This window comes from Bos mutus, chromosome 10, assembly GCF_027580195.1.
Source record: "Bos mutus isolate GX-2022 chromosome 10, NWIPB_WYAK_1.1, whole genome shotgun sequence".
Classification (NCBI taxonomy): domain Eukaryota; kingdom Metazoa; phylum Chordata; class Mammalia; order Artiodactyla; family Bovidae; genus Bos; species Bos mutus.
Window position 1 is genome coordinate 37,133,119 of NC_091626.1, and position 12,402 is coordinate 37,145,520.

The following is a 12,402-nucleotide window of genomic DNA, read 5'->3' on the forward strand; positions in this document are numbered from 1 at the left end:
TTATGTCCTAAGTACTCTCTTCAACTCACACACCTTAGTCTTCAGGGTATATCCCCAAAACATCACTCATTCATTGACCATCTTCTCTGGTGTAACTCTCTCTTTACCCTACAAGTTAGGGTAAACCAGTGTCTCTATTCTTTCTGTAGCAGTTTCCGGAATTAATTTATAAAAATGTATGTGCAACCTCACTTATTTAAGACCAATCTGAATTCATACGAGGAACCCATAATATAATAGAACTTCATATTCTGTATTTTCCAGTACCAGTGGTGAGACTGCTTTTCTGCTCAATGGACAAAATGTGATATGAGGAAAGGAAATGCTTCAGCATCTTGTGGACTAGCTTTTCAACACATTGAATATCGAGGCGAGTGCTATTGTATGTCACTGGTGTGAATGCATCACTTGGATAGAGGAAAAGGAAGTCAGTGTGCCAGCATAATGAAGAGTAGTGGCCAGGAGTATGACTGTTTTCTCAAAGGGTCCAACTTTAACTTGCTAATTTTTAAGGAGGAGAAAAGTTCCATCCATTCTGTGAATTGTTGTCATGGTGATGGGCATGACCCCCAAGTTACTTGATGCTAAGTGTTGATATCAAAGACATATTGAGACACTCATCAATAGCTGGCCTGTTAACATTTCATAACATATACGTCTACAATGGTCAGTGATTTTCTGCATGATTTCTCTTTTTGTAACTGGTGCCAAATTAAGGTCAACTGGAGAACTGGACTGCTGAAACCAAGTGGCTTGAACTTTGCTTTTAAAATTCTGAGTAATCCCTGGGTGTCCCTTATTATATTTCTTAAAATCCAGTGTGCTTTAAAGAGCAGTTATGAGGAAGGTTGGCATGAACGGTAGTTAAGAAAATCTGAATTAATGAATACTGAACAGCACATGCTTAAAAAATGCAGATCATTATAATAAAAGGATAAAATATTGAGGAATCAACATGACAACTAAGATAGTCTGATTCAAGAAAAACTAGGCACTGCCCTTAAGACATGATGGTGGGAAAAGGCTGTTTATGCACCAATGTCAATAAGAAGCATCAGTGCAAATTTCTAAAATATACAGTAAGGAAAGCTGTCCAATAACCAGTAACACCACCTTTTTTCTTGTCAGGACCTCATCATTTACCTTTTCTCATTTTTTCTGCTTGTTCTTTCCACTGCTTAACTTCATTTTCATTAACCAACCTGTATAAAAGTTAAAGGAGCATTCATTACAAAAAGCACAAAAGACCGACTGCTAAATGCATGCTCTCTAGGTACAAAAATTGTTTAACACAAAGCAAGTCCTCAGCATGCTTGAGACCCATTTTAAATCCAGAGGTTACATATATATATTACATGTATACATATAGGAACTCATCATATCTGACCTCCAGAACACTTTAGTTCTCCCAACTGCTATTTTGAAGTAAGATAAAACAAATGTCTTACATTGTTGCTGTTATCTCAAGGGCAGCAAAAAGAAGCAACTTACATCCTGACGACATTCTTGATATTAAAGTTTTCCAAAGGTGTGGAGTCAGGGTCTTGACCTTTGTCATTCTGAATAACTATTTGCTGTATAATTCTGTCTAGGAGTAGCCAGTACTGAACTGTGTTGCCACTTCTCTTGTCTAAAAAAGAAAAGAACAGTGGAAATACTTCAAGTGGTTTCAAAACTTTAATGAATATTTTTCAACAGGGGTCACCCACCAGAGTCACAGAACCAGACAGATGTTTACCACCCTTCCCAAATATCTGGAATCTGACACTCAATGATCACTGATCATTTACATGATTGAGAGGTACTTTTTATCCCCTTGTACATGTGTTGTAAGGCATATATTTATTTTTAAAATCAAAGCAAGGTATAATTCATTTTATTCTGAGAGCTTTGCAACACCCCTTAAACTGTGCAACAACTTTGCTGTTGTTGTTTAGTCACTAAGTCATGTCTGACTCTGAGACTGCATGGACTGTAGCCCACCAGGCTCCTCTGCCCATGAGATTTCCCAGGCAAGAATACTGGAATGGGTTGCCATTTCCTTCTCCAGGGGATCTTTTGATCCAGGGATGGAACCCGTGTCTCCTGCATCGGTAGGCCAGTTCTTTACCACTGAGCCACCAGGGAAGCCCGCAGACACACTGGGCTGTCACAAAACCGAGGTTTGGAATCCCTGGTGTGCACCCAACCTAAGCCACACTGTTCAGATGACAGAGACCTCTGAATGATGTCCCAGCATTCACAAACACATGTAAATCACAAACACTCACAAGGCATTTGGAGGCAGTGGTGCAAGATGGACATGAAGTGAGGGTAAGCTTCACTATGGGTGAGCCTCTTCCTGGTCAGCTCAAACATCTGAGTAGCACTTTTTGTGTCTATGTGAACCTGTTTCATATAGAAAAGAAATCTAAATCAAGCATTCAAGTTCTTCAATTCCTACAAGGTAAGGTAAGCAAATCCAAGGTAAATAGAACCTAATCCTGCCACTTAGGTAGCAAAACAGAAATGTGATTTTGCTCTTACATTACACAACTCTATGACACACATTACAACAGGGAAATTTGTGAGCTGCCGAGTCAAAACAGAATAATTGTAAGTATACGTACCAGTTCAAATCTTTTGGCAAATTCTAGCTCATCTTCATTTCGGAGCATTTCAAAAAAATCTAAATGCCTGAAAGACAAAGACAATTTATTAAAAGTAGAACATCCTATAAACACAGGCACATAGGAATCAGGACATAAATACTAAGACCTTTCCTAAAATTTCAGAGATATCTCTAAAAGAAGTATCACAACAGAATTAAAATGCCTTCCCTTAACTATGTGCTAAGGAAAAAAGACACCATTTATCTGAAATGAGATCATTACAAGAGACAAATCTAAAAGCCTAGGAGGCCTGGCACGTAGAAGACAATTCATAAAAGTTTACAATCCAAAAGCAACCAAATCCAGATTCTACTCACAGAATCTCTTCATGGAAAAATAAGTCCATATAAGTAACTTGCTTGACCACTGAATTAAAGATTACAAAGCAATGGTCATGCCTTTTACTTATTCATACAAATATTTACTGAGCCCCTAACTACTGATACTGGGAATGATTAGTTCTGTGGAGACAAATACATGCAGGTAAAGGGAGTAGAGAATGATGGAGGTGCGGTAAGGTAAAGAATGTGAACACAGCGACTGGACAAGATCTCGCTGCGCAGGAACAAGCAATTTGGACATCTGTGGGACAATCTTTTAATTTTGAGGAAACAGCAGGTGCAAATGCCCTGCGGCAAGTCTACATGATCATGGACTATTAAGAAAAGAAGCGTGGTGGCGTGCATGAATGAGGGAGAAGAGTGGTAGAAGGAAAGATCTGAAAACTTGTAGGCTATGTTAGAAATCGTAAAATTTGCAGACAAGCAAAGGAACAGGGAAGTGGATATTAACATTCACAGAATATCTATCAAAGATGCCATGTGATTCCACATGTTTTACAGTAACATTTCACAAGAGCCCTTAAAGATAGTGTCATCATCATCATATTTCTTCAGGTATAGAAACAGTAAGGTTCACAAAAATTGAGTAACTGGATCAGAACACAAAGCAAGTAGGCAGCAGCACTAGGATATGGATTCCTGTTTAATCTCAAAACCTACACTAAGTTCTCTACACAATCTGCTGCTTCTTTCATGCAGGAAGTCTTACTAATAAAAACATCATTACCTGGTCTAACATTCTGGTACAAGTTCCTTAGGTCACAAGTAGTTCAGACTGGCACTACACACATGGAAAACACATGAGCTATCTCCTGTCGTAGCAGTGTGACTTACCTATCTAATGTTGAATTTTCATGTTCCCTTAATTTATCTATTACAGGCTGAATTCCCAACATCAGAAATTCATAGCGAAGATGAAGTCTAAAGTCCAAACTTTCCTGAAAGTAGAAGGGTGATGGAATACATTTTTAAGCTCTTTAGAGAACATACTTGTAAGTATTTTTTTAATTGTTCTTTAATAATATGTTTTAGATTGTGACACAGAAGGCTCTTACCACTCCTGCGCCTTGGCTTAGCACTGCATTAATGAAGGACATGATGGCAGTCTTAAGACTCACTTCATCTCGATACCGCCCCGTGCTCTTGTCCAAGTCATTAATTAACGTCTACCAAGGATACAAATACGAAAACAAAGGACTGAATAGTTACTACCTTACACTCATTTTATTAATTTTTTAATACTCAGAAGTTAATTTTTAAAACCTTGTGTTGAGTCAAAATTACATTGATCCATAGAAAGCTACCTTTTCCCCTTAAGATTAGTCCTAAAAACTCTACTTTCAAAATTCTTACATCATATATGTTTATACATACATGTGTACAAAGTATTAACACAAAAGGTTGTGCTTCGTTAATTTAACTTGCTTTTTCTGAGTATAAAAAACATGGTGACATAATTTCACTGTTTATATTGATCCTAAATCAAGACTGGCAATCTGTAAAATTTTCAGAGAACACCCATTTAGTGGATTGAAAAGTGTATTATATAATGTGTAGAAAGGAGGGAGGGCTACATTTTTAAATTCAGTGCAACAGTTTCCCTTCTCCACAAGGGATGTGTTCTAACATCCCCAGTAGATGTCTGAAGCTGTGGGTAGTACTGAACCCTATATATTCTCCTATATAGACTTTGTTTTTTTCCTTCATTACCAGCTGGGTGGTGTATAAATTATGGGTATTCTAGACAAAGGGATGATTCACATCCTGGAAGGGACGGAGCAGGATGGCATGAAATTTCATCACATTACTCACAACAGCTGCACAATTTAAAACTTATGAATTGTTTATTTCTAGACGTTTCCATTTAATACTTTCAAACAGCAGTTGATCACGGGTCATTAGCACTGTGGAAAGCAAAACTGCAGGTAAGAGGGGAGGACTACTGGAAATCCACAACCCCATATGACCAACTACAGAAAGAATATTCTACTCTTTACCCAAGAGGAAGGAAATATTTGAAGCCACATATGAATGCTCACCACAGGGGGAGATTTCAAGTTAGGCACCCTCCCCACCACCACCACCCATAGGCCAGGAAAGGCACCTGTCATGAGGCAGGAATGAAGATGTGGCATGGCAGCACCCACCTGAAAGCGGGTTCTCTCGCTGGCATACTTCTGGTAGTGCAGCATGGCCTGCAGAACCTTCTTGTGGCCCCCGGGAACCAGGCACACAGCGCCCAAGATTTCCAGCACGGCCACCTTCGTCTTAATGTTCTCTGTGCTCAGACTCTGAGCAATAACATTAATACTCTCAGAATGAGCCAGGACATGAGCCCGACCTTGAGAGTTGTTCATTAGCGCCTTTATACATCCAATGAGAGAGGTATGTATTCGAGACTCTGAGGTCTCGTAGTCCATGGTCTTTAGAAAGTTGAGAATACATGACAGGCCATCCAAGTCAATGAATCTGGTTACAAACCTGTCATGAGAAGAGGGTTAAAGTGCATCAGACCTAAGTCTCTTTGGAATTCTTTAATAGCCCTTAAGAGAAAAGTTTAGGGGGGTGGTGGTCAGGAGAAAGTAAGAAGATGGAGTTCCTAAAGTAACAGAAGGCTTACATTGATGAAGTCTTCTTAATTGGAGGCCTCTTCCTTGGCATAGACCCAATGGTCAGGTCTAACCAGAAGTGTGAAAAAAAAATCTCCATTTGAGTTAGAAAAGATCTTAGTTGATATAAACAACCAATTAACAGACCTTATAACCATAGGAAACGAGGAACAAGAAGACACTCAGATATCTGCCTTAGGTTAAAGTCATCTGCTGATCCTGTGTTAGGATAGCATCCAGTCTCCAGGCACGTTTAAGTGTTGACCACTGACTCAAGCATGCCCCACACCAATGAAAATCAAAAAGCATCCCTAAACTCCAGGGTATTTACTTGCCAAATGATAGTCTATTTTCCTAAGGTTTCATAGCAAAGCCCTCCTTAGTATGACATGTTATATGGAATCCCAATATATAAAACAAATAAAAGCAATACTTGATTACTATATACTAATATTTTTAAAGTCAATCAATGAGAATAATTCACAAGGTACATCTGCAGGTTAAGCCTTTTGAAAAGTTCAAAGTAACAAAACCTAGATTACTCCAGAAATTTCCAAACTTATTTAGCCTTGGGCATCCACTAACATCTCAGAATTTGGAACACATATACAGAGGAAAACAGTTAGAATAGGAGGCTAGAAAACTTCTGTCATACAACTGTATATAATTTTTGAGAAATCAGAAGATTTTTCTTATCATTTTATAGTCAAATATAGGGAATCTTTATTTTCCAGTCATTTCATCCAACCATGTGACCAAGATCTAGCCAAGCTAGATCTTGTTCTAATGAAATGCACCTGTAAGCACCCCATATCCTACCAAACCTTAAAGGTGTTAATAAAGGTGTGGGAGGCATACAGTAGATGATAATCCCTCTTTTATAACAGTTTTACTGAGCAATAACTCACATGCCATAAAATCCATACTTTCAAAATTATAATTCAGTGATTTTTAATATATTCACAGGGTTGTACAACCATGGTCACTATCTGATTTTGGAACATTTTAATTACCCCAAGAAAACCATTACCCCTTCCTAATCAACCCTAGAAGAACATTTCCCTCTCTTTCTAACCCCAGGCAACCACTTATCTTTTTGTCTCTATGGATTGGCCTTTTGGGGATATTTCATATAAACGGAATCATACAATATGTGGCCCTTTGTGTCTGGCTTCTTTCACTTTGCATAAATATTTTCAAGGCCCATCCATGTTGTAGCATGCATCAGTACTCCACTACTTTTTATGGCTGAAAAGTATTCCATTATATAGATATATCACATTTTACTTATGAATTCATCAGTTGATAGAATTTGGATAGCTTCCATTTCTGGCTATTATAAATAATGCTGAAATTCACATATAAGGTTTTAGGGGACATATTTTCACTTCCCTTGGCTATATATCAAGAAGGTGCAACACTGTTTGGTTCATATGGCAACGTAACGTTTAATATTCTGAGGAACTGTCTAGCTGTTTTCTAAAGTGGTTGCACCATTTTATATTCCCACCATCAATGAATGAGGGTTACAATTTCTCCACATCTGTACCAACACTTGTTAGTCTGCCATTTTTAACTTTAGCCATCTTCATGCCTGTCTACATCTTTTTTAATTGAAGAAAAATAATTTAGTGAATGTTCAATATGTAAGGTCTTTCATCCATGGTTTAATTACATGTTTTTATTTTAAGACTACCCCAAAAGTTTGGCTATTGCAGAAAAATTAAGAAAAAGGAAGGGAAAAAAGAAAAGAGGAAGAAAGTAGAAAAGAAGAAAAAGAGACAAGCAGTACATGCTGCCTAGCAAAACATTACCTCATTGGTTTCGTCCTTAGTGCTGTCTTCAAACTCTCTATAGTTTTACTTCTCTCTTCCTCCTCTTCTTTCTCTAAAGCCAGGAGAGATTTTCTCTATGCAAAGAAAATTATAAAGTAACTTCTTTAAATTATATGTTTTAATTATGGCACAAGCAAAACAAGCCCACAGAGTACATGCTACTATCACTTTTAATACAAACAATCAAATGAGACTATGACTGAGATTTACTATAAGCCAGCGTGTAGAGCAAAAGCACCAAGAATTCCACAAATTCATTCTACTCCAAGTTAGTTCTTTCGAATTTAAATAAAGTTTTAAGAAAGTGTTGAGAAATCTTAGTAGAGATTAAGCTTTCCAAACACTTATATAACTAACTATTCTATAACTACACTCTGATGAAGATATTACTATTTATACTTGATAGAAAGATTAGACTTGTAGTTAAATATAACATTCTGACAATGAGATAATATTATCATACTATCAAACAGAAGCAGGCAGCAATCTTCCCATGCTATCTCTCTCATTCCTCAGCCAAAAAGTGTAATCTTTTACACTTTCTGTTACATCAAATTATTTTTAAGAAGAATGATTAAATTTGACTTGACACAAAGATAGACAATTCCTTCAGAGTAAATGCTTAAGTTTTAGAAATGATTCAACATCATTTGGAAATCAGGGTATAGAGAGAGAGTGTGTGTGTTCTCTTCCTACCCAGGACTAGAGCAGTACTTTTCAAACTTTAACAAGGATACAAATTTCCTGGGGAAGCTAAATACGGGTCCTGATTTGGTATATCTGAGGTGAAGCCAAAGATACTGAGCTCCTTACGGAGCTGATGCTGCAGTCTATAGACCTCACTTCAAAAAAGAAGGCCCTAGGAAGCAGATCTTGGTTGATATCACAAAGTCATGAAAGCTAGTAAGATTCACAGACTTGTCAAAAAGTTGTTTTCATTCCTTTTACCTCATGGTCACCTACGTGTACTAAAAGTTGTTGTTGTTGAGTCACTAAGTGGTGTTCAATTCTTTGCAACCCTATGGACTGTAGCCCAGAAGACTCCTCTGTCTATGGAATTCACCAGGCAAGAATACTGGAGTGAGTTGCCATTTCCTCCTCCAGGGGATCTTCCTGACCCAGGTATCAAACCCACATCTTCTGCGTTGGCAGGTGAATTCTTTATCACTGAGCCACCAGGGAAGCCTGGTACTAAAAGTATCCCAAGGCTTAAGGCCCTAGGTGCCTCCACCCACAGAACCACAGGTCCCTTGCCTTCTTCCTACTTTTAACATGTGCTTGTCCAGTCTCAGTGTTTTTACTTGTTACCTATTCTGATAAAATGTGTGGTTGGGAAACAGACTGGGATATTGAAGAAAACATTTGGCTCTTATTCATATGTCTCAATGGTACAGTCTCTCCCTTTCTTTCAGGATCACACATCATCAAGGGGTGACTTTACTTAATTTTTTCACATTAACAGTACAAGCATTAAGTAACTAAATGTTAACTAAAACCTATATTTGACTTCACACTTAGGAGGGTAAAGCTCAAAGCAAACATATATCAGTATCATTCATAGCAACTGAAATAAAAATCCATAAAGTCTTGTTTTGTATACTTGAATTATTTCTGCTAAAGCTGTCCTCTTGTTAGAGATGTGCCCTGACAGCTGTCACCAGAGGATGGCAGGGGAAGAGGCTATGTGTGCAAATAGCCAATGAATTTCTTCATGGCTCTGTGAGACCCATATCCTGGAAAATTTAGCACAAATCTAGCCAAGTACGTTTAATCTCCTGTGGCACAGCTGAATTTGTTTAGACTCTCAAGCAATCACTTTGAATCTGCAGTCCAGGATCAAGACTTTTATGAACATTATTTCTTGTTCCTAAGCTTAGTCACCCAAACCTCCCAAATTAAAGACTACATACCTTTCTTATTGTGGTTCATTAATACCAAATAAAGATGCACATATTTATCCTTTTAACAATCTTGGGGAAGGGGGAACCTCCAAATAAAGGCAGACTACATTAAGTCTCTCCCTAGAGGAGATGGGAGTTTTATGAAAAGAAATTTAAATTAGAATTTCCTTTCCCAATATAAGAACTATTACTTTCCTCTCAAAACAGAAGACATTATCCTCTTTTCTGTGCACAGTACAATTAGAATTGAATCTAAGATTGTTTATTGTATTGAGAAAATCGATTCTATGTAGATGAACCTGATATTCTAAAGTGACTTTTCAAAATAAAATAATTTATATGAAGTCTCAAGTTTTCAAGCTTCACATTTACGGAGAAGTCTAAATTTGCAGTTTTCATAGAAAAGGGGGATATGCTTACATTTCCTAAGATGACTACTACGCCAAACAGCCAGGATGCACCTTGGCATGCACTGGACAGGGCTCTGGTGGCCTCCTTGGCTGCGCTAACCACTTACTAAATCTCTGCTCATTTGAGGGGCAGGCAAAGGACAGAGTGCGTCCTAGCAGAAGCTCCTCTGGTCAAAGCTGCTGAGGTTTACACTGGGACATGCAGGGCAGAGAAAGATGTACAAACCAGGCATAGAAACCATCCCTGGCTGGGAAAGTCTGGAAGTAAGCTTCTTTTTGAAACGTTTCACTGGTGTGAAATCAATAAGCCAACCCACTAAGCACACAGAACTTCATCACCTCACATACTTGCTCCCTGACAGTGCACACAGAAGCCACACACCAAGAAAGTCCAGGCCCTTCTGGAACACGCTCTCCTTTTATTAAACTGTTTTTCACTCTTTAAAAGCCAACAGATCACTCAGGGGTCCTTTAAAGAACAAAGAATTCTTGTTACAAGGCTTCCATAAAGTAACTGCACTTGTTCCACAGAGGGCTTCACAGACCAGTAAGTGCTGCGGTTCTCAACCTGGACTGTTTATCAGACTCTGCAGATGCCTGTCCCACCTCAGAAAAGCTGGGAGGTGGGGTGTGGGTGGGATTTCCACAGTGATAAAGGATTTTAAAAACCTAGTTAGTGAGAGGCAAGCTGGAAAGGAGTCTTTGAGCTGATAGGCTTGACTGATAGGCTTAAATTCCCGCTCTACCACTTCCAAATGAGATGACCTTGGGCAAGGAAACCTTTCTGAGTCTCAGACTCCTTATCTATAAGTAGCACTTAGAGCAGAAGGTGCTTGTAAGGATTTAAAACAGCATGTAAAGTGCCTGTTAGTCTGCCTGTCACATGGCGCACGCTAAATAGCAGCAGCCGCTACTGGTGCTGAAGACAATGGATGATGATGATGTGGATAAACACCCCTTCAACAATTCCCAAAGCAGAGCCAGAGAGCTTAGCTGCCAGGCCAGGAAAGGACCAGGAGGAGTCATGTGCCTTTCCAAGTCCCCAGGGATGATGTCTCAGAATTTCCGTTGTGAGGAATTCTCCAGAGAGGTTAGCAAGACCTTTAAGGAGGCGGTGGCCACTTAATAGGGTGAGAAAAACAGAAAACTCAGCAAAGGGTTTCTGGTCTTATCAGACCTCCTTGCTCCTTTATAGACGCAGAAGTGTTAAGGCCTGATTATTTCATCAATTGTTATAATGCCTTTACCCTTAACCCTGAAAAGATGCTAGCTTTGTTCTTCAAGGAGCAGAAGAAAGCTTTGCTAGGTGTTTAATGCATTTGTCGCTGTTTAGTTGCTAAGTCCAACTCTTTGCAACCCCCCATGGAGCCTGCCAGGCTCCTCTGTCCTTCACTGTCTCCCAGAGTTTGCTCACACTCGTGTCCATAAAGAAGACAAAGTCACTAACATTTAAGGGCCTGGAGATACTCTCGGAGACGGCTTTAGACTAGGAAGCAAGTATAATTGAAATGTAGATGATGTGTGAATGTAGCAAAAGGTAGTCCAAGGATCTGGATGAAGGAAAAGGAGGCCCTTGAAGAAGTGCTACAAACTGGCACATTGGGGACCTTCTAGTACAGGAAATAAGCCAGGCCAACTGCAGACAAGGCGTGGAGTAAGTCACTAAAGGACAGATTAACCAAACTGCCCTAAAATTTGAAGAAAGGAAAAAACCCAGTTATTTCGTACTTCTCCACTCATAGAAGTGAATACATTAACAAAGGAACAACTTTCCATGTTAGACATCAAATAAGGCTGACTTAATTAGAAAGAGAGACAGCCTGCCTGACAGCTCTTTTTTCCCCCTAACAGCCAAGAACAAGATTTCAGAAATAACCTTTACGTGCAGGAAATGCAAATGGCTCTGTATTATTATTGCTCAGGCGGATGGAGAGAAAATCCCCGAAGGCCCTCACAAGCCTCATGTTCTGTTAACACATTCATATGAGTGCTGAGATCACTCTTTTCTCATCATTGTGTCGGATGCCTGGTAGAAGGATTTGGTGGTTACTTTCTGTTCTTTTCTGCTGAGCTTTTAGAGAAACCCTTGGGGCAAAAAGCTTAAGCAGTTTCTTCTATAATTTATACAGCTCTGTTCACATGTGCCAGGCTGTTTATTCTATTCATGGTGTGACAGCAGAAGAAGCCTCATCAAAGGAAAAGCTAGAAAAGAGGAAGTTACGAAAAGTCAAGGCCTCTGAAAGTTTAGCAGAAGTGTGAATGATTCACATATTCTAGTCAGTTTTTAACTTTTTTAGCAGCAGCAAAATATTAGACAATCTAGAATGTTTGCTCTAAATGATAAGAAGTGAATTCTCCCCAAGGACCCTGGGGACAGGAGGAAAGGGAGAGGTAGAGAGAATACCATGGAAGTTGTCAGCTGCTCGAATGGAGTAAACTCAAAGTTGAACCTGACAGATACACTCTTAAAATCAGAAGTGTGCCCACGGAAGCAAAGACTGCTCTGCTGGGAAACCTCCAACTTTTATCAACATGGACAAGATTTAAGCTATTAAGACTCAAATGCTGATGATGTGCTTTCTGCTGTGTATCTTTGCTGGATCCCTCAAGCAGCTCAAAACTCTGACACTGCAGAGATATCCATGTGACTGGAAT

At 39.0% G+C, this 12,402-nt stretch overlaps 1 protein-coding gene across 3 annotated transcripts in view; it reads right to left on the reverse strand.

Moving 5' to 3' along the window:
• DAAM1 (dishevelled associated activator of morphogenesis 1) overlaps positions 1-12,402 on the reverse strand; it is a 182,948-nt gene that overhangs the window by 44,045 nt on the left and 126,501 nt on the right. For all 3 annotated transcript variants that reach the window (XR_011465631.1, XM_005900855.3, XM_070377764.1), the window contains exons 5-12: positions 7,416-7,510; positions 5,140-5,473; positions 4,048-4,158; positions 3,827-3,930; positions 2,610-2,676; positions 2,271-2,388; positions 1,492-1,630; positions 1,144-1,202 (exon numbers count right to left, since the gene is read on the reverse strand). Coding sequence is in view for 2 of the 3 variants with exons in the window: in XM_005900855.3 (XP_005900917.2) it covers positions 1,144-1,202; positions 1,492-1,630; positions 2,271-2,388; positions 2,610-2,676; positions 3,827-3,930; positions 4,048-4,158; positions 5,140-5,473; positions 7,416-7,510 (1,027 nt within the window). In the remaining variant the exon portion in view is untranslated. The remainder of the gene's footprint in view (positions 1-1,143; positions 1,203-1,491; positions 1,631-2,270; positions 2,389-2,609; positions 2,677-3,826; positions 3,931-4,047; positions 4,159-5,139; positions 5,474-7,415; positions 7,511-12,402) is intronic.